This window comes from Calliphora vicina, chromosome 1 (genome assembly GCF_958450345.1).
Source record: "Calliphora vicina chromosome 1, idCalVici1.1, whole genome shotgun sequence".
NCBI classification, from domain to species: Eukaryota; Metazoa; Arthropoda; class Insecta; order Diptera; family Calliphoridae; genus Calliphora; species Calliphora vicina.
In genome coordinates this window covers 135,393,571-135,415,570 of record NC_088780.1, presented here as the reverse complement: position 1 = coordinate 135,415,570, position 22,000 = coordinate 135,393,571, and the positions used below count along the sequence as shown (strand labels likewise).

General features: G+C 28.2%; 1 protein-coding gene across 1 annotated transcript in view; it reads right to left on the bottom strand.

Moving 5' to 3' along the window:
* RYa-R (RYamide receptor) overlaps positions 1-22,000 on the bottom strand; it is a 297,762-nt gene that overhangs the window by 2,272 nt on the left and 273,490 nt on the right. The window contains exons 5-6 of the mRNA XM_065508487.1: positions 5,015-5,083; positions 4,600-4,834 (exon numbers count right to left, since the gene is read on the bottom strand). Of these exons, the coding sequence (XP_065364559.1) occupies positions 4,600-4,834; positions 5,015-5,083 (304 nt within the window). The remainder of the gene's footprint in view (positions 1-4,599; positions 4,835-5,014; positions 5,084-22,000) is intronic.

Below are 22,000 nucleotides of genomic sequence, written 5' to 3'. Positions count from 1 at the left end.
TACATTTGTCCAATTATGCAAAAATAATATTTAAAGTTTCAAACCGGCTCCAAAAATTTGTTTTGAAACAAATAATTGATCTATAGAACTAATGTGGTTCCATAAAAACTCTACTGCAGAAGAAGTTGCGACATCATTAGTTCCAATGCTGCCGTTAAAGAATCAGAAGTGTTCCTGATTACAGTCGTTACATTTAAAAAGTTTTGAACATTTTTCACATTAGAAATGCATGAAATTTGAACTGTGTTGACAGTTGGATGTTTATCAGTTTATCTGAGTTATAATATCAAAAATTGTTCCTGATGCAAATAGAAAAATTATCGAACAATTTAGAAATATTTTTTTAATGTAGTTCTTCTTATGTTAACATTTTGAAAGGCCAGATTTTTAAATTGTGTTTAAAGTATTATGACAAAACATAATGTCATTCCAAACTGAAAACCTTTGGCCAGCATTAATGTTTTTGTTGTATTCCTTGTCCGCAAACGATAATTATTTTAGAACAAGTTCTGAAGATGGAAATATACAATTTTAATTTTATCAAAGGTTTATAAAACAAAATTTGTATAGAAATTTTGTTTGTAAACCTTCGCATTACGAGTAAGGATTTAAACCTGTAGATCGTATTAGTATTCAGAGCATAGGTAGTTCAATAATATTTTCCATGAAATTTAATATCATTCAGAATTATTACAATTATAGATATTAGGTTTCCGATTCAAATGTTTAAATTTCTAAAACTTTCTATATTTATAAATTCAATAGCATTTGTAGTCATTATTGGCCATTTGTGTTAATTACTTATGAATGTTTTTAATACAACTAACATATTGGTGCTTCAATAAAAAATATTTGTTGTTTTAATAAACGAAAATTTTTCCAAAAACCATCATTTAATCACATTTAACAACTATAATTTTTAATTTAACAACTATAATTTTTAATTTAATAACTCAACGAAATACTAATAAGTGCCATCCAAATTATCTTGGCCGCTTGAAAAAATTAAAAATAAGTGTTAAAAATAATAAAAGTTTTGATTGGTTAGTAATTTAAATTAATGCCCGTAATTTCAAAAAATATATATCTATCAGTGCTTAGTTGCCTATGGAGTAAAAATATTTGGTAATTTTTACCCGTAGATATTGATTTGAAATTAATGCCAAGTTACCTTTTAGGTAAATTTATCTGCTGGGTAATTTACACCGTAGAATACTATTTGATGAAGTTACGGGCATAAGTGAGGGAAATGTTGCAGAGTTGTAATTTAGAGTGTAATTTTATGAGATCAAACTGATGATACCCAAAGAAAACAAGTAAGAGCGTTATATTCGACTGTTCCGAATCTTGTATACCCACCATCAATATTTCTGATATAAGGGTTATAATGGGGGAGTAGGGTTAATTATGGACCGATGCTCACAAAAGTTAGTAGAAAGATTTAGGTTCATATTAAACATGTTTGTGTCCAATTTAGTCACGATAACTGTTATTATAAGATAATTATGAATGTTCAAGTAATTTTCTGAGGATCATATGTAGTATCCATCTAGCTCTTTTTGTATGGGCCCTATCGTGTTTTCAACAGACAGACGGACGGACTTTTCTAGAACGTGTTAGAATCTTATGATGACTCAGGATATACTTCTGGGTTCTATGATCTGTTACAAACGGAATGACAAAATCAATACACCTCCATCTTTGTTGATGGTGGGTATAAAAATAAAGAAACAAATTGACCCAGAAGTTAAAGTGTTGATATTTGAACCAATTATTGTTTAATTTGGCCCAATTATACTTTTTTTTTCATATTAAAACAATGTATATTCTTGCGCAAGATTGTGTACCGTTATCGCTAAGTTATTGTTACCGCTAAAATACCCTTTCAGCTCAACTACAGCTACCAATAAGCCACCCTTACCGAAATAACTACAATTACCGTTAGCGCTTTAATACCGTTACCGTAATAATCATAAATACTGTGACTTCTTAATACCGTTACCGCAATAATCATAAATACTGTGACTTCTTAATACCGTTACCGTTATTTTATAAATATGTTTATGTTTAATTTTTGTAAATTCTATTAATATATAATTTAATTTGGGATACAATTACTGTTATCAATTAAATACCATTACCGAAATAACAGCAAATACCGTTATCATTTATTTTTAACCGTTTTCAAACGGTAGGCATTAGGGTGATCGGCCGGGTTTATAATAATCGGTTATAACGGTTTTTTTCGGTTAATTCGGTTTCGGTATTTTTGAAAAGCTCACATTTCGAATATCGAAGAAACCGGTTTTTTCTTCTCGAATAGACAGTTTCAAAATTCAAAATCCAAAAAACTTTTTTTAAAACAAATACTCCAACTATTTTAGAATACTTTTATATTTAGAAAAATATCACAAGCGATCATGAAATTAAGTAAGTTTTTTAATTTTTTTTTTTTTTAGTTAATAGGCATTAAGTTAATGTTAACTATATGTCCTACAAGTACACTGAGTGATAGATCATATTCAATGTCTAATCGATATACTCCAAAGCAGTGGTATGCGTTCATATTGTTCAGATTTACACGTACACAATCCGAATGTCAACAACAGAGCGTAAAAATACAAATATTTCATTCAGTTGCCTGATGTTGTTGCAGATATTTTATTTTTTTATCAATACATGTTCACAAATTAAATGCCTATATTTGATTACTACTGCTCTAAAGCATTTAAACTGTGTTTTATTCCTAAGAGATTATTTTAACCTTCATAAGGTCTTCAAATTTACTGACATTAGCGATCTTCGGGTCAAATTTGACCCAAATAGAAAATAGATATGTTTGGCAATTTTTTAAACCTAATTGAATAAATGTCATAAAATATCAAAAATATGAACCTCTCATTTTAGAAAAAATTCCATTTTAATTTCAAAATGGGTAAAATTTGACCCGAATACTTGTTATGAAGTATAAGAAAAACATACACAGAGAAAACAGATTCGTAATAGCAACCGAATTTGTTGCCAATCGAATGATTCTGCCTTAGTGAACGAATTTTACAGTTGTGGCTACAAAATTTTAGAAGTGGTAACAAAAGTTTGGTTGCTTCAACCGAAATTCTTCCTCATCCACCGAATTTCTGTTGCTAGAATCGAAAAATTCTATGTGTGCAACCGAATCATTCGATTGGAAACAAATTCAGTTGCTATAACGAATCTGTTTTCTCTGTGTAGCTTTGGTATTTACCCGGGTTATCCCAGTTTTCATACATGTATAATGTTCAGCAAGTATGATAAAAAGAGACGGATATATATTAGTGCTACCAAAGTTCTGAAAATATTTCTATTAAAATTCATGATTTTTACTCCAGGTCAAATATGACCCAAAGATCTTAAGTGCACCTTATGAAGGTTAAAAGAAGTAATCAAAATTAGAATTAAAAAGTATTTAAGCGTTTTAAAATGGTATATTTTTTGTTATTAGAATAGTTACATGTATACTCTTTATCATAATTATATGATCTCTTTTTTGTTATGTTTTTCCATGAACTGTTTTTGTTTAAATAACAATTATTTTAATAAATAAAACTTGTTTTCTTCTTATTTCTAGGCTTTTTAATATTTTTCCAAATAAACCGGTTAACCGGTTATTATTAAAAACCCGAAACCGCAACCGGTTTCGGTTTTTCGAAGAAACCGAACCGGTTTCTAAAAAATTTCGAGGAATCCTTGATCTTCAGTATACTTGTTGTGATTAATTAATATTACTCATATGCTTAGATGGCTCATACGGAAAAAACGCCTGAAGCTGTAATTATGAAATTTAGACTGTATGTGTGTTCCTTTCGGTTACGGTATTTGGGGCTAACGGTAATTTCATTCTGACTTAAATTATTGATAAATTTTACAAAAAAAAAACAATAAGTTGAAACAGGTATTATAAATTTCAACTTAAATAAACTTAATTATGAAAAAAAAATACATATTTTCCAAATTTTAAATTGTTTGTGGAATAACGGTAGCGTTATTTTAGAGGTAACAGCTTTCTCGATTATTTATGTACCGGTAATTGTAGTAATGTCGGTATCAGTAATTTAGCGATAACATAGTTGTGGTGAAGGGGTATTTTACGGGGTAAAGGTTGTGGGGTCTTGGATTATAGTATAACTACATATCTGGCAACAAATTTATTATAATGAAAGTATATTTACTCGTATTCATATAGATATGATGTTTAGCATGCAATTTTTGTAAGTGTAGTTTTAAACTAAAAACTATAAAAATTAATTAGAAGTGCATATTTTTAGGCTTTTATGAAAATAAATACTTAAAACAACTAAATGCTACTGGAGTATCATGCAAAACACATAAATCACTATTGAGAATACTGGTAGTTAGATGAAAATGAAAACAACAAATTAATTAATTTTATTTTCAACAGAAAAACTAATAAAACACAAATATTGGTATTAAATAACGAACAAGTAATAATTTATTTTAAACAAACAATGCCAAAGAAAACATGGAGGCACCTAATTCGTATTTTAGGTTTCCTTATAAGACCTCCACCATTATGACGATTGAATTTGAAGGTCATCTCACCAGTAGCTTCATAACTACGATCGCCACGTGTGCGTAAATAACGACGCAAGCAGCAACAGCGACGCAAACCTGGTACACGATAAATAATCTGCAGGAAACCACCTCGGAAGCGCGCATTCATGTAACAGTAAATAATGGGATTATAGCAGCTGTGCGACATCGCCAACCAATGGAATGCAAACCAGAAGTATGGCAATGGTCCCCATGACAGCAAAACATCATCATTCAGTAGCAACTGTTAGTTTGCAACAAAAATAAAAACAAATACGTTTGTGTGTAAGTTCATTTCAAATTAAAATTCAATGAAAATTAAAAAAAAACAATATCGAAATTGAGAGTTACAAATAAAAATTTTATGAAAATAATTAATGAAACTGTAATCGTATAAATATGAAATGTTTTTATTACAACTTACAATCAGTATGTTAAAAGGAAGCCAACACATGGTAAATACAATCACTACCGTCACCATCATTTTAATCATCTGTAAATGTAAGAAAGAAATACACTTTAAATTCAGTCTAAATCTCATTTAAAAATTTACCAAGAATAACAATTGCATAATTAATAACTAACGAAGAAAAATAATAAAACACAACAACAATTAATAATTATTTATTTATGTATGTATGTATGTTTCTGCAATGAAAGTGACATGTGTCAGTAATGTTGTTATGTTTTTATTAGCAAAACATAAATTTTATGATTGACTGTCATTTGCTGGCATATCCTAAACGGTATTAAAGAAAAATATGTACTTATATGTATATGCAACATTGTAATGTGCATTTATATTTATTTACAACAATAAAGAAGTAAGAAAGTATGGTCGGTCAAGCCCGACCATATAATACCCTACACTAAGTAAAAGAGCAAAAACATTTTTCTTTTAAAATTTCAATAATTTATTTTCGTGAATGATTTTCGGAAGTGGGGGTTATATGGGAGCTATGACCAATTATGGACCGGTCACCATTAAATTAGGTCGTGTGATTTATGTATATATGGAAGTTAACTATGTTGAATTTTGTGTGTTTGCCAACATTTTTAAGAGATTTATGCAAGTTAAAGTGATTTTCGGAAGCGGGTCTATATGGGAGCTATGACTAATTATGGACCGATCGTAACAAAATTTGGTGACATGAATTTTGTATATATAATACTTATTTGGAGTGAAATTTGTGGAGATACATACATATATAAATTAAACATTTATGACCGATAAAGTCCAATTTCAGGAGGACATAGTATGGGGGCTAGGTGAAATAATGCATCGATTTCAGCCAATTTCAATAGGCTTGGTCCTTGAGCCGAAGAAATTATATGCTCCAAATTTGATCGAAATAACTTCAAAATTGCGACCTGTACTTTGCGCACAAGGTTTACATGGACAGACAACCAACCAACCATCCAGACGGACGGACGGACATCGTTTAATCGACTCAGAAAGTGATTCCAAGTCGATCGGTATACTTTAAGGTGGGTGTTGTTAGACTAATATTTTTGGGCGTTACAAACATCTGCACAACCGCATTATACCCTCCCCACTATGGTGGTGTAGGGTATAAATATATAAATTTTACAAAGGGTGCTAACGATTCGACATGGTTAAAAGGTAAACGGTTAAGCTAATTTGGATTATTTCGGTGTAACGGTATATTTGCCATAACGGTATTTTAATGCTAACGGTAATTTCATTCTGAATTAAATTATTAAAACATTTTATTAAAATTGTAAATAAGTTGACATAGCTGTTATACATTATACATATGTATTTTCAATTTAATAGATTTCAATAAACTCAATTGAAATCAACAATTTCTATGAATTAAGTTATTAATAGAATACCGGTAATGGTATTTATTGGTAAAGATATTTTAGCGGTAACGGTAATTGCAAACTATGTACATATTTCTCTTGTTAAGAGAAAGTATGAGGTCAAACTAATTTAACGCTAATTTGCTATTTCGTTAGCGATATTTTAATAATATCGGTAATTTCAAACTTCGACTTAAATTAAACAAGTTTACAATAAAAAAATCATTTTTTTGTTCATTTAATGAAACATACATTTTTGAGGAAGGCGGCATAATTTTAAGGAAAAATTGTGTTTTTTTTGTCACCCTTATGATAGTTTCAGTAATAAATATTAAAATATTATGGTTAAATTTAAAATTATTCTGCAGAGCGATTAGATAATCACCACAAATACAAAAATCGAAGTAATTTAACACGTTACTCTCTGAATTGGTTGACGTTGTAATGTCCTTATCAGACATTTGTTGAACAGCATCATTTGCCATTTGAATAATGCCTGCTTCACTGCCAATATCAAAATTCCTCTTTTCATTCACTCTTTTAGCCACGCTTTTTTGTGTATAAGTTTAAAATCAAAACAATTTTTTTTTAATCAAGAATAGTTTATTATAAAAAGTAAGAAAAAATAAATCAAAACATGAAAAAACCACATTCCCATTCCAAGGTTTTTTTGTGGAGTGAAGTGGTTAGTTTACTAACCACCTTGGCGGCTGGCATTAAAAATAACTATGATAAAAATTTTTGTTTCGTATAAACTGTTTTGAATATTTTTGACTAAATTTTCTCACCAAACAACCGAAATATCACAGTAACACTGAACTCGATGAACAATAAACTCTCTGTGCTTCTTTTTATTGAATGCGTGAAAAGTCTCTTAAAAAACTGATTTTTACAATATTTTCTAATTAATATATTTATCTAACCAGAGCACCCTGACGGCAAAGTTTTGCAAAAAATCATAAATGATAACTTCAAAAAATATAATTGTTTATCGAAATGGCAAGAGATGACAATAAACTCTGTTTTAAAGGCTATAGAAAATGTGGTTAGTAAACTAACCACCCAACCGCAAAGAGTTAATTGGTGGACAATGAATAGGGCACCGTGAAATAACTCCCAAATGAAATAACTCCCCACGAAAAAATGAAATAACACCCAACAAATTTTCCATACAACTTGGGACTTATTTCATTATGAAACAACTCCTAACGCATAGGGAGTTATTTCATAATTTTTTGTTGGGAGTTATTTCATAATGCAATAACTCCCAATGAAACAACTCCCAATGAAATTTTTGTTGGGTTTTATTTCATTTTATTTTGGGAATTAGGAGTTATTACTACAAAAGCAGAACCCATAAATATAAAACACTGGCTTCACTCAAAAAAGTTTTTTGCATTGCCGGCCTTCGGCAGGGCGCTAAAGTTTTCTCATCTGGGGTGTATCATAAACTGGCTTCGCTCAGAAAAGTTTTTTGCATTGCCGGCCTTTGGCCGGGCGCAAAGGTTTTCTCCTCTGGGGTGTATCAAAAACCGGTTGAAATATTATAAAACCTTTCTGCAATGAAAAAAATCTTTTTTAACGAAGCCATATTTTGATACACCCCGGAAGAGAAAAACTTAGCGGCAATGCAAAACAAATTTTCTGAGTGAAGCCAGTTTTTGACACATTTTGAGTAAAACTTTGCGCTACGCTATAGGCCCGCAATGCAAAAAATGTTTGGTAAGCGAAGAATAATTTCACTTTTGTAGTTCATTTTTTTAGATTGCATAAATAAATTGCTTCACATTGGGAATTATTTCTTTTCTATTGGGATTTATTTCATTGGGAGTTATTTCACTTTTTTGGGACTAATATTTTTAAAATTATGAAACCGCCGTTTATTGGGATTAATTTCATTTTAACCTTTGGTAGTTATTTCATTTTTCAAGTTTGGGAATTATTTAATTTTTGATGGAAATTATTTCATTGGGAGTTATTTCACTGGGAGTTATTTCATTTGGGAGCTATTTCACGGTACCAATGAATAGATGTCACAATTGCTTTTTTGACAGTTGCATCTACTTAAGTTATAGAAATTATTAAATCTATTTTTCGTCAATTCAAATTAATTGGAAATGAATTAATTCAAAATCGCGAATCCTTCACACAAAAAAATTAATTGAATGAAATTTGAGTCAATTCAAATGAATTTGGTAGAAATGAATTGCAATTCGTTTTTAATTCAATTGAATTTGTCAAAGTGAATTGCAATTAATTTCCAATTCATTTGAATTGACTCAAATTTCATTCAATTAATTTTTTTGTGTGAATGATTCGCGAAATAATTAAAAAATGAATGATTCATTTACAGCTCTGCCTTATGCATAAATATTTTATTTTTGGATTTTAAAACTCATAAAAAATTTTATTTTTGTAGTTTTGGCCTTCTATGGGGACCTGCTTCAGTTATGGTCCGAACTTTACTGAATTTGATAGAGTGAATAATTTCTTAAATCTTTAGATGACTTATGTCGATAATTATGTTGATATTATTATACTCGTATGACTTAAATATACTCGTATGACTTAAAAATGTGGGATTTTTTTATATTTTTTAATTTTTATTTTGAAACATTTGTACAATATGCATAAATCTAATCAAAGTATTGACCATTGTTAGCGATGACATTTTCCCATCTTTCTGGCAACATATGGATTCCAATCCAAAAGAACTGCTCAGGGCAAGAAAGTATCAAACCAATATCGCATTCTCTTTTCCAACGTGAAGCGTATCACAGATAGAGCTTTCTGCTTCGATCAAAACAACTAGTAGTCGGACAGGGCATGATCGGAACTATAAAGTCCAGGCAAAAATTCCCAACCACTTCATTCTATAAACTTTTTAACAGGTATTGCAACATGTAGCCGATCGTTGCCATGATGGAATATTATGGTTTCATGTCTGGCCATATTTGGACATCATATACGATCCGTTTTTCATGTTTTATAGCGTTCAAACATCATTTCGGACTTGCTAAATCGTCTTCCAAGGTCTCTCGGCTTCAATTCGTAACTAATTTCCTTGCTCTTGCAAATTCCACTTATTTGGCTGAACTAATAGTCGACCAGAATATATAGGTGTTTGGTTTTCTATTCTTATGCCATGGACATTAAATTTTTCAAAAAAAAGGTAAAATATTTTCATGATAATTCAATTCAGAATCGGATTTCGCTATTTTGATAAACGATTAATTATAAAAATGTAAAATTCATGTTCAGTATGCAAAAAATGTATTGCTAGAAGAAATTATTCCAAAAATATATTTGAAAATGCATTATTTAAAAAGATAGAGAGTTTTAAATTCAGAAAAAATATTTGTGTGTAAATTTTTGACTGAAATTATTATGAATTTGGAATCTATTCCTAAAAGAATTGTTGATTGTTCTAAAAATCTAGGAAAAACTGAGTATGCATGTTACTATTAGGTTTGTCAATTATTCGAGTTTTACTTTAATCGAATAAAAGTTTATAATTTGTTTAAGTTATGTTTCATAGTATTCTGATCTTGATGTGATAATGCAAAGTCAATTGGAGAAATGAATTTAGAAAGTCGTTTCTTATAAAATTTCAAATGTATTTCGGCAAGTGTTTGTTTATATAAACATTTTGTTTTTTTTTAATTTTAACTTGAAAATAAATTTATTCGAGAATTCGATTAATTGTCAATTATTTATCGAATAATTTTTTATTCTAAATTGAAAAATATTATTCACTAGCGGATAGTCAGCGAGTGCTACTACGCTAAAAATTCTTTATTAATAGCGGGGTTTTATAATAAACATTTTTCTACCAAATTAATGTACAAAAAATTTATTTTTGTAAAAAAAAGTACCAAAAGAGTGATCAATTATAATTATACGTTCAAATTTCAAATAAGTTACAAAATCCATTTGAATTTGATTTAGAAAGACTACGATTCCTTTTAAATTTAATTGCTGGAATATGGAATACAAAAAAGTACTAAAACTTGGGTTTAATCACCTTAAGGGTACAAAAATCAAAAAGTAGCACTCACCTGTCCACTTGTTTTTTGCATAAATTTAGATTAAGTTCGACTTTTATTGCTAGCTTTATTAGTTTCGGAGATATAGAGATTTTACAAGGTTTTACCCATTTTTACTCCCATAAAATTCGATTCGTGTGAGGTATGAACATACGAAATTTCAAGACGTACAAAGTTTGTTTGGGAAAATTCGAAAATCGGCTTTACGAATGGACCTAATGCAGTATTCTAAACCATCTTCAGAAAATTTCCATTCCAATTAAACCGGTTTGAAGCTAATTGGTTGGATGGTTTGAGAGTCTATAACGGACATAGGCAGAAAAATTTGTTGTGTTTTATATAGATTGTAATGTAATAAAAAAATATTTTTTTTATTCAAAAGACAATCTCAGTTATTATGTATGGTTTGTAATTTTTTTATTAAATTTTTTCCATAACTAAATTTTCTTTCTTAAAAAAAAACTCATTTGTTGAAAAAAATCTATTTAATTTATTTTGCTGTTTGTTTTAAAAGCATTTTATTTTTAGTTTGCCACATTTCACATCGAATTGTTTGTTTTTTTGCACATAATTGAATATAGGATTAAATTTTAGTTGAAAAAGAAAATTCCTTACGATTTCCTAAATGCTAGTATGCAATAATTTTTAAAATAAAATTACATTTACAAACTGAATATTTATCAGGCCATAAATTTTAACAAGGAAACAACGACATTTTAAAAATAAAAGCATGCACAAAAATGCATGTAGAACATTTTTCATCTACATATATTCACATATTTAGTATCCCAATGAGCAAAAGTGCTGAACGTTTAGAATGAGACTTAAAATAAATTAAAAATATTCCAAAATATATAAGTTAAGGCCTACGTCTTTATAGAAAATTCACATACATATTTTATAAAAATTTAAAGAGTCCTTGTGCGAAAAACTTTCAAATAATTTCTAGGCTAATAAATATCACATTTATTAGAACTTTTCATAAATATTTATTTCCGTTTTTATTTGAAATTTTGTTTACTTCTTGTAAATAGAAATATGTAATTTTGTTAAGTTGGTAGCTGAAATACATGACAACATGCATACAAAACTAAACGCACATTGACGTCACAACTTTTAACCCTTCAATGGCGAGAAACTTATTTTGAACACAAGTGAAATTATTTGTGATATGCACGTTAATAAGAGAAATATTTTTATGCGTGTTATAAATTATTGGAAGGCTTAAGATTCCAAAGCATTTTTAAATTCTTATAAGAATCTCTGTAAGGCGTAACTTAAAAATGCGGTATTTTTTTAAATTATTAGATTTTATAAGGCGGGTGAGACAAAACTTCCCAACCACTTCTTTTTCTAAATAGTTTTGAAGAGGTATTTCAACATGTGGCCGCACAGTGGTTTAGAAACGTTTTTTTTTTTAAGTTTAAAATATAAATAGTCCTTGAGTAGATCTACAAAAAATACGCTTAGGTGTGTAGGTTATCTCTATTAGTTGAAGAGATATTCAGGTTCATTGATTTATTTTTTTAATTTTGGTCGATCTTGTTATGGTTTTTTAGTTATGGCGGGCCTATGAAGGGTCGAAATTTATCTTTAAAATATCAGCTACATTGCCGATAAAATTCTTCTTCTGAGTTATCTCATCCCTATAAAAAGTCATACGCATCCAAAGTTGGAACATGTAAAAAGAGCCCATTTTTAAAGTTTTTTCCCAAAAAAGCTTTGTTTTGTAGAAAAAAATTTTCATCGGGACTATATACAATTTGTATATGATCCGGAAAGATGGCCCACCAGAATTATTCAAACTTGGCCAATTTAAAAAAGCGCTGATCCACGAAAAAGCTCCATATTTTATACCCCTTAATAATTCTTAAATACTCACAAATTTTTTTTTTACTGTCACACGGTAAATAATGTAACAGTAGGCACTTTTCAAAAAAACTCAGTTTTTGGAACACATTTTCTCCGTTTTAAGAATTTCGATATTTGAAAATAAAAAATGTCAAAAATTCTAATGCCCTTGATTTAAGGACATTTAGGTCTATATTAGTTGCAAATTTTCCTATGATATCTTTAACCGTTAAAATTTTACGCTAGTACAAATTTTATATTTTTCGTCGTGGAAAATAGTTTTTAAAGTAAATGACTATCGAAAAACTTATTTAATTTTTTATTATTTAAATTTTCTAAAATATCAATCTTGAAGTGCAATGGTTTTCACCAATATCTAATACTTATATAAAAAGCTTTTATTTACTGCTCAGAAGTTCCACAAACCTTGCCCTTTAGTCAAATTTGTACGTTTTTTCATATATTTCATGCAAAATGTGTTACCTTTTACTAGTTCCTGAGATACAGAATTATTTCCAAAAAAAAAAACGTCTCTAAATCACTGTGCGTTGTCCTGATGCAATATTACGGTTTCATGTCTAGCCGGATATTCTTGTAATGGAAACAATAAACAATTTTGCAAGACCATTCGCACTTAATAGTGAACTCCGCTATTGTTTATTAATTCTAACTCTATTGCAGATAATATTGCATTTACTATGTCTTTACTAACGTCAATCCAGAATTTCTATTAAATAAATTTCCAATAAAATTATAAGCTATGTTCAATAACTAAAAGTTGTTACTAGTTAGTAACAATTGTTACTGGAAAAGCGTTCATTAACTCAAAAAACTTGCAAGTAAAGAAAAATTCAAGAGCGTATAAATTTTAGAGAGTTCTCTCTCGTTGCAAACTATTACAAGTTCTATTTTGAACTCGTAATAGTTAGCAGCAATATTTCATATGTTTTGTGTTATTGTTTAGTTGTTTTCAATTTTATTTTTGTGGTGAAAAAATATAAAAAAAATAATTTTCAATAAAATTGATGAAAATGTGAGTGTTTATACATTTTAAAAGGAATAAAATATGAAAATTGTGTGTATAAAACAATTGTTACTGGAAAAGCGTTCATTTACTTTTTACTATTTTTGAGATTTTAAGAGAGTAATTTTGTAAATTTTGGATTTTATTCTCTCGTTGCAAGTATTTACTGGGAAAGTAAATGATCAGGCCTATAAACTATCGGTATTGTTTCTTTGAAATAGGTTTGTCAAATTTTTTGTTAATAAAATCTTTTTTTAATTTTAAATTGAAAATAAAATTTTTCGAAAAGGTACTTTTTTGAAAAATTTTGGGAAATTGATTTTTTTCAACATAATCAATTTGTAAAAAAAATTGGAAAAGTACCTTTTTTCTGCGGCTCCTCAATTATTAATCGAATAACAGTGGTATTCATTCAATACAATAAAAAACATATTTTGTCCTCGATTATTCGAATAAATTGTAATGACAAGACAACTACACCAAAAAAATAATGTACATAAATGGAATGAACTATCATTGGCTTTAGTTCGTAATAAGTATAAACAAATACCTGTATTTTATAAATTTTTTCATAGTTTTTCAATTTGGAAAAAATCTATTAAAATTTTTATTTATATTTTTTTATTCCTGAAAACTAAATTGAATGTTTTTTAGATAAGTAATGAAATGTATGTAAAGTTGTATGCTTTTCAGATAAACAATTATTAAATAAATACATTTGCATTTTAATTACAAAACAAAAACTACTTCACGTTAAATTTTGTAATATGTACAAATTCGTACTCTAAATTAAAAAGTTTTGGGAATAAATTTACTTGTTCAATTCATACAGTTTATGTAGAAATTCATTCATATTTTTTTTTTGTCAGTGTATACACAGAAAAAAATGTTCATTCAAAATATTCATATTCAACATTGCCAAAACATCCAAATTTTTAGTATGAATTTGTATATACAACAACCACATTATAAAATTTAACATAAAAAAGCTTTTGTTGCTGATTATAACGTTAAAGTGCTTTCTAATATTTAGTACATGCTAATTGTTTATCTAGAAGTCATAAAAATTTAAATTTCTTCATTGTATCTGAGAAATATAAAATTAGTTGAATAAAATGTTTAATAATTTTACGAACGAGTGCTTTGAGTGGAAGTTTTACATGTACTTAGTTGTTGTTACAATAACAAAACACATGTTAAATTTCCACTCAAAGTACTCGTTCGCTATAGAAAAACAGCACATAAGCATTCTACATAGAGCGGAAACTAGAAAAAAACTCAAACAAAAAAATTACTCAAAAAAGTAAACATACGAGTGTTGTTTTTGTTTTCACATAGTTTTTTTTACTAATACATTATCACCACTTAAGTTTTTGATAACTGAGTTAGGTCTTTGACAAGAGAGCTGCCGATCTATGTATGTATATTTTCACTATGATTTCAACAATAATAGAATTACAAATGGAAATTTCTGAATTAGTGAAATATATGTAATTGAAATTTTCAGAAATACATTTAAAAATTTTTGAAAAACAGAATGGCGTAGATTTGATTCAATTAGAAATTTCTGAAATACAATTGTAAGTATTTCGGAATGGTATAGATTTGTTTCAAATTAAATAAATAAAATGCAAGGTTGGCTACCGTTACCCCTAAAATAACCTATCAGATCGTTACAGATATATTTCTGAATACCGTTACTGCAATTCTATAAATAATTTTAAATGATGAAAATATAAATTTTTGATTTCAATAACTGAGTTTATTCAAAGGCGGCAATAATCCCACGAAATAATCCCCCAAAAATAAAATGAAATAACCCCCCAAAAATTAGTACAGAGAGCAACAAAAACGATTTTTGGGGTGTTATTTCATTTTTTAGGGTATTATTTCATTTTTTTAATTGGGGAATTATTTCATATGAAAAATCAATATGAAATAATTCCCCAATATAAATTTTGAGGGATAATTTCATTTTTAATTTATAAAGAAAACGAAAAATCTGTAAATTATGTCCCGATATATTAACAACTTGTATTTACAATTCACAAAAAAAAAAAAAATTGTGATATCAGTTGAAGTGATAATTTCGCAGAGTTAAGATCGTGATATTTTCGCAGTGCAAAGAAAGTTGTAAAGAATAAAAATTAATTTTGAAATTGAAACTGGGTTCAGAATGACTTTTTTTTAGTTCAGAATGTCAAAAAGTTGGTATTCAATAGTACAAGTAAATACAGGAATAAAACTTGCAAGGCAAGAGTAAGTGTGCTAACAGCTGGTAACTGCTCACTTGCCAGGAATTATGTTGAGCACAACCACAAGAACGAAGAAGAATTTTATTAGGAGTTAAAGGCTCTTAATATAATTAAGGACGGAGGCGAGATCTTGCAAGAATATTATGAGGCGTACCTCTACAATGAGCTTAATAAGATCTTCTTTCCGTAAACTTTGTGAAACTTAAGTTGTATGTTAAGGAGTTAAAAAATATTTTTTCTAAATTTCTAATTGTGTTTTAAAATACTTTCCGAGAAAGCAATAAAAATAAAAATTAAAAAGGTCTACTTCTTCATAGGAAATTTTGTATATTTAGTCTGCTCTAACTTTTTTAATAAAAGCTATAAGGTTTAACTTATAACAAGTTTATTTGAAAAATTGTTTGGAAATTACTGTAATGTTTTGTAATCAAGCGCCGCATTCGAACAATTTTTCGACTGCGGTGCTTGATTACAAAACATTACGGTAATTCAAAATATATTTACAAATCAATATTTTAAAAAATCTCATTAAACCCAAATATATTTCGTATTCAAATAGAATAGTTCTTATTTCATCCAAAAGTCTTAAAAGAGATTTCAACACAAAATGAGAAAGATACAAGCACATTTGTTGGATTCAAACGGTCTGCTATTAAGTACTTTTTATTTTATTAGGTACTTTTTTCTTTTTAAGTTATCGCAAAAAATTTCTAAGAGGATGTATAAGGAATATATACTTTCTGAAAGCTAAGTTTTCATAAAATATTTTAAATGAAAAAAAAGTAAAAAATTGCTGTTACCAAGGGGACCAGGTCCATTCAAAAAACACCTATTTTTTATGTAAAATTAAATTTTAGGGCAAAAATTCTAAAATCGCATATTCGATATAAAAATATAGTAACCAATTTTATGTTTCTAATTATTTTGTAAATGGTTCCGATAACCCCGAGCCTGGTATGGATATTATAGCCAAAAAACTAAAAATTCCCATTTTTGGATTTTATCAACACTTTTTTGGGAATTGCGGGATTGCTGATAATAAATTTCAAAATTCGTTTTCATTTTTCTATTTTAAATAGAAAAATCTACATACATATCTGTGAAATTTCATTAAAAACTCTTCATAGATAAAAATTTTATTTCAATTCAAAAAATTTGTATCTATGCAAAAATTCAATAAAAAAACATTTTTTTTGTCATATTTATACCCTACATCACCATAGTGGGGAGGGTATAATGCGTTTGTGCAGATGTTTGTAACGCCCAAAAATATTAGTCTAACACCCACCTTAAAGTATACCGATCGACTTAGAATCACTTTCTGAGACGATTAAACGATGTCCGTCCGTCTGGTCGGCTGGTTGGCTGTCCATGTAAACCTTCTGCGCAGAGTACAGGTCGCAATTTTGAAGATATTTCGATGAAATTTGGTACATATTATTTTTTCGGCTCAAGGACTAAGCCTATTGAAACTGGCTGAAATCGGTCCATTATTTCACCTAAGATTTTTTCAAAAAGTAAAAATTTAGGCAAATATTTTTAAATTTGTAAAAGTTGCATTATGTTTTTAAGTTTAACAACCAGCAGCTAAAACTGCATTACAACGAAATGGTTACGAGTTTAATTTTCATATTAAATATATGTATTTCTATCAGAACAGTAGTTTAAATATTTACATATTTATTAGCCTATTTCTTTCCAATCGACCACAATCTGAGACGTGATGACATTGATTTAGAATTCCTGATTTACAAAAATGTCAGGATCCATTTTACTGCTTGAAGGTCTAAACATTTCAACCACAATCTGTCTAGAATTTTACATTTCTAATCCTTTTAAGTACTAACAAGTGTATGTGTATTTTATATTCTATCACTCAAAGGGTTAGCTATTTAGTTTTCAAAATAATATATATACATATGTATATATTTTAGTTTATTGCTAAAAAAAGAACAAAAAAGACTAGTAACAATTGTTAAACAGTGGGGAATATTTTTTATTTTCTACCAATGACTAATGATTTTATTGCTAAAATATAAAAAAAAACAAGAGCAAATTGTTCACAAAAACATAAAAGTTTTGTTCTTTATTATCATGTTTGTTATTTTCGTAACGATAACATAAAAACGTTCATTGAATTCATGCAGAGTTGCAAAATACTTTTGTTGATAAACAGTAAAAAGTTTGTGGCAAGCTATAGCAAAAGTAAAAATAACACAGGGCAACAAAAACCTCCAAAAAAAATGTTGGAGGTTTTTTAAACCACTACACAATTTTGATGTATTGTGGTTCCAGTAGTACAAAAATGTTAAAATTTTGTAAATTCTATGGATAGATTTTTTAAAAAAATTTTTTTTTCTAAAATTGTGAATTTTTTTAAATGTTTCTCCACATAATTTATGATAACTCAAAAACGGTTATTCCGATATTATTGATGTAAACTTAAAAAAGTTCAAATTTACATAACCTTTAATCCGTTATGTAATCGGCTCAGTAGTTTTGGAGTTATAAAAACAAATTGAAAAAAAATATATATTTTTGACGTGAAAATATCCAATTTTTTTGTTTTAAAAAAATCCTGAAAAATCGAAAACGGTAGAAGTTTTTCTGGTTTATTACTTTTTCTCAAAGCCGCATATAATACCAACAAAATGAGATATCGAAGATAAAAATCGATTGATGCTTTTCGAATTTATTCTCAATTAAGTGAATTCGTCATTTTCACAAAATTTAACTTTTTTGTTTGATATACATACAATAGAGTAGTTAATGTTCTTCTTTCGATTGATTGAATGTTGAAAACATTTTCCCCAGTTTCGGAGTTATAATAACAAATTGAAGCAAAAAATATATTTTTTATGTAAAAATATTAAATTTTTTTTTAAATCATTAAATTTTGTGAAAATGATCGAATTCACTTAATTGTGAATAAATTCGCAAAGAAGCAATCCATTTTTATCTTCGATATCTCATTTTGTTCCCATTATACGCGGCTTTGCGACAAAGTAATAAACCTGAACAAGTTCTGTCGTTTTCGATTTTTCATGAGTTTTTTAAAACACAAAAATTTGCTATTTTCACGTAAAAATTTTATTTTTTGCTTCAATTTGTTATTATAACTCCAAAACTACTGAGCTGATTAAAACGCAATATATAAACAGATTAAAGTTTATATAAATTTAAACTTTTCTTAGTTTACTTCAATAATATCAGCCTAAAACTTTTTGCCTATCATAAATTATGTGGAGAAACACCTAGAAAAATTCAAAATTTTAGAAAAACAATTTTTAAAAAAAAAATCTATCCATAGAATTAAAAAATTTTACCATTTTTGTACTTAGGTAACCATGATGCATCAAATTTATATGGTGGTTGGTGAAGCCTTTTTTTTCCTGTTGACCTGTGTAATTAATAGAAATTAAATATGTCTCATACTTATTTGTTTCCGAACAATAATTAAATTGTCAATAACTTTCTTTAATTCCTAGCACGAGGCAGTTCAGTTTTGATATGTTTGGTTCTGGCAGATTTAAATGTGAACTAACTTTAAGAACCTCATTTTATAAAACGAAATGACAAACTTTTGATAACATTTTTATGGAAAATATTAAAGTTTCAAAAATATTTCTCAGAACATCATTTGGTATACCCTGAAAATTAATTGTAGATTGTATAAGCCAAATAAAGACTCTTTCAATAGGGACTTACGAACTCTGACAGTTGATAGCATTTGCTGAATTAGCCGCCATTTATTCAGTTTGTTTTGATAAATCACCATTGACGGATATACCGTTAAACAATATTTACAAATAATAAAACTATATTATCAAAATGAGTCTTCCGCGAGCTTCGCCCATTTTACGATGGAGCCCATTTCAGGATGAATGGGTACGTCAACAAATAAAATTATCGAATTAGGGACAATACCAATCCTCACGTGATCCAAGAGCGTCCAATGCAATACTGGCTTGGATAAACCATTTAAATGAATAAATTCGATTAAAAGATAAGAAGCATTTAATCAAAGACCCTTTATAAATCTAACGTGCCATCCAAATAGACTTACGGTATGAACTTTGTATAAAATTTTATTTAATTTTTATAATTCCAATGACTTTACCTCATACTGTATAAACAAAACATTGTTTTTACAACAAAGGATTACATTCTTGTTCATCAACAAGGATTTAGTTTAATATTTAAACAAAAGCAAAAACTACTAACTAAAAAATTTTATTATACAACACATGCTCTGTCTTGTCATACATACATATGTATTTTGCAATAAAGTTAAACTATCAAATGGGTTTAAAAAACTATTGAAGAAAATCGAATTAAAATAGGGAGAAGACATCTAAAGAGTGATAAAACTTTGATGTGGTTTTTTTTCTTAATTTTTCTGAATGAACGGCAGGCAACCACAACTATCAGTTAGTCAATTTGTTGGCCAGACATTTAGTCAACAAGTTAGCTGGTATTTGAATTTAGTATGCAACAATTTACGAGTATGAGTGGTATATTAATATTAATAGTTACGGTATTGGCTTTTGTATGTGAAGTATATGAAGTATAGTATCATATGATGTACATCACATCATACAAGTACGTTTATAGTGCAGCAGTATGTACATTAGGGAGGCACTTAATAAACAAAATTTGGATTTTTGCCAGTCTCAACCCCCAGTTTGGTAAACATTGGTAAAAAAAAATCATCCTGAATAAATTTTAGGTGAATCGATTGGGGCTAAGCAAGGGAAAAAAAGCAATTTTTTCAGTTTTTTTTTTTTAAAGTTTGCCATTAAAAATTGACATTTGCAATTTACTTTAAAAGAACATAAATATGTACGTTGATGTCGTTCTAATGAGATATAAAAAACAGAAATTGATCGAAAAATGTTAAAGTTATAAAAAATTCCCCAGGCCATTAACGTGTTAACATATTTTGAGAAATATTAAAATAGAAGCTCATTTTTTTACTTAAAATATATCCATAATTACTTGTATATGAGTTGTTGGCTTCGTAGGATATCGTTAACCTATGACCAAAATAAATTATTATTTTTAACGGCAGTTTCAAAACTACATTTTCAAAATTTTGTTTAACAAATTTCAGAATTTTTTTATCATCACATTGGGATTTATTGAGAATATAATAGGGAATAAAAATATGAACAGATTATGAAAATATCTCCTATAGTTTTTCGGTACCTGCGATTTAAATTTTGCTATTTTCTAGAAAATCTAATTATTTGGTCATATTTTGGCGAATGAGCCTTTCCTTACTGTTATGAATTTTAAGTAAACCCTATTCAGAATATTATAGTCCAGATAATTCTACGTGATGGAAAGATAGCGAAATTTTATATAATTTTGGGCCGATATTGATGAAACTTAAGAAAAATATATATTTATTTTTTATGGCAGCAAACTTAAGAATATTGTAGTGTGTATTAGGAAGTAGTTTTTAAACGAAAAATATTGTTACGAAATTGTACTTGAATTCAAATACAACGATTTTAACGGCTGATTTAAAAGTAGCAGAATGCTTTCAAATAGCAGTGCTGTAATAGCAAACTGTAACATATCTGTGGGCATTATTAACATTGAATAAAAGCTTTCAGTTGACCATTGATCGTAAGTATGGCAACGCTGTTTGCTGCGACCGTATATTCGAATTCGAATATTCAGTTAAAGAACATTGTAGAAAGTACACCACAGATGGCGTATGTATTAGAAAGCTCTAGAGTTAAAGAGCAATCTAGAGTGCAGATGGCAGTGTCATAAATAGTGGCAGAGGTCGCAGTCGTTAGTGAGTTTATCAGAGACGCTTTTCGAATAAACATCAATTGAGTGCTGTGTTTTTCAAGCGAATTCGTGTACATTATAAAGTGTGTCTGTATTTCTGCGAATTTATAAACGTGTATGTATAAAAAACATTGAGTGACTATTTAATTCTGTTGTTGTACATTTTAAATAAATAAAGACTTGTTACAATTTTAAAACTACTAAACGGCTTTTATTTGCAATCAAAAGTATCCGGTTTATTTAAAGGAAATAAACCAACGTTTTGAAAAGGTTAAAACGTAACAATATTGTGTTTATACCCGATTTTTGCCTTAATAACGTAGTTAAATTTTATTGAGAATTTTTAAAGAATAAAATTGATTTTAACCTTTTAGTGTACTTTTTATTTATTAATTATAAAAAATTAAAATTTAATTATAAAAAACATTAAAATTGACAGTATTTTTTGTGATTTTAAAATTTGAGTGTCATTTTAACGCCAAGTGCCATTAAGGGTTAATTTCCATTTTTGTGCTGTTATTATAAATACTAGATTTCATGTTATATTTTTCTTAAGTTTCATCAAAATCCGCCCAAAAATATATATCATTTCGCTATATTTC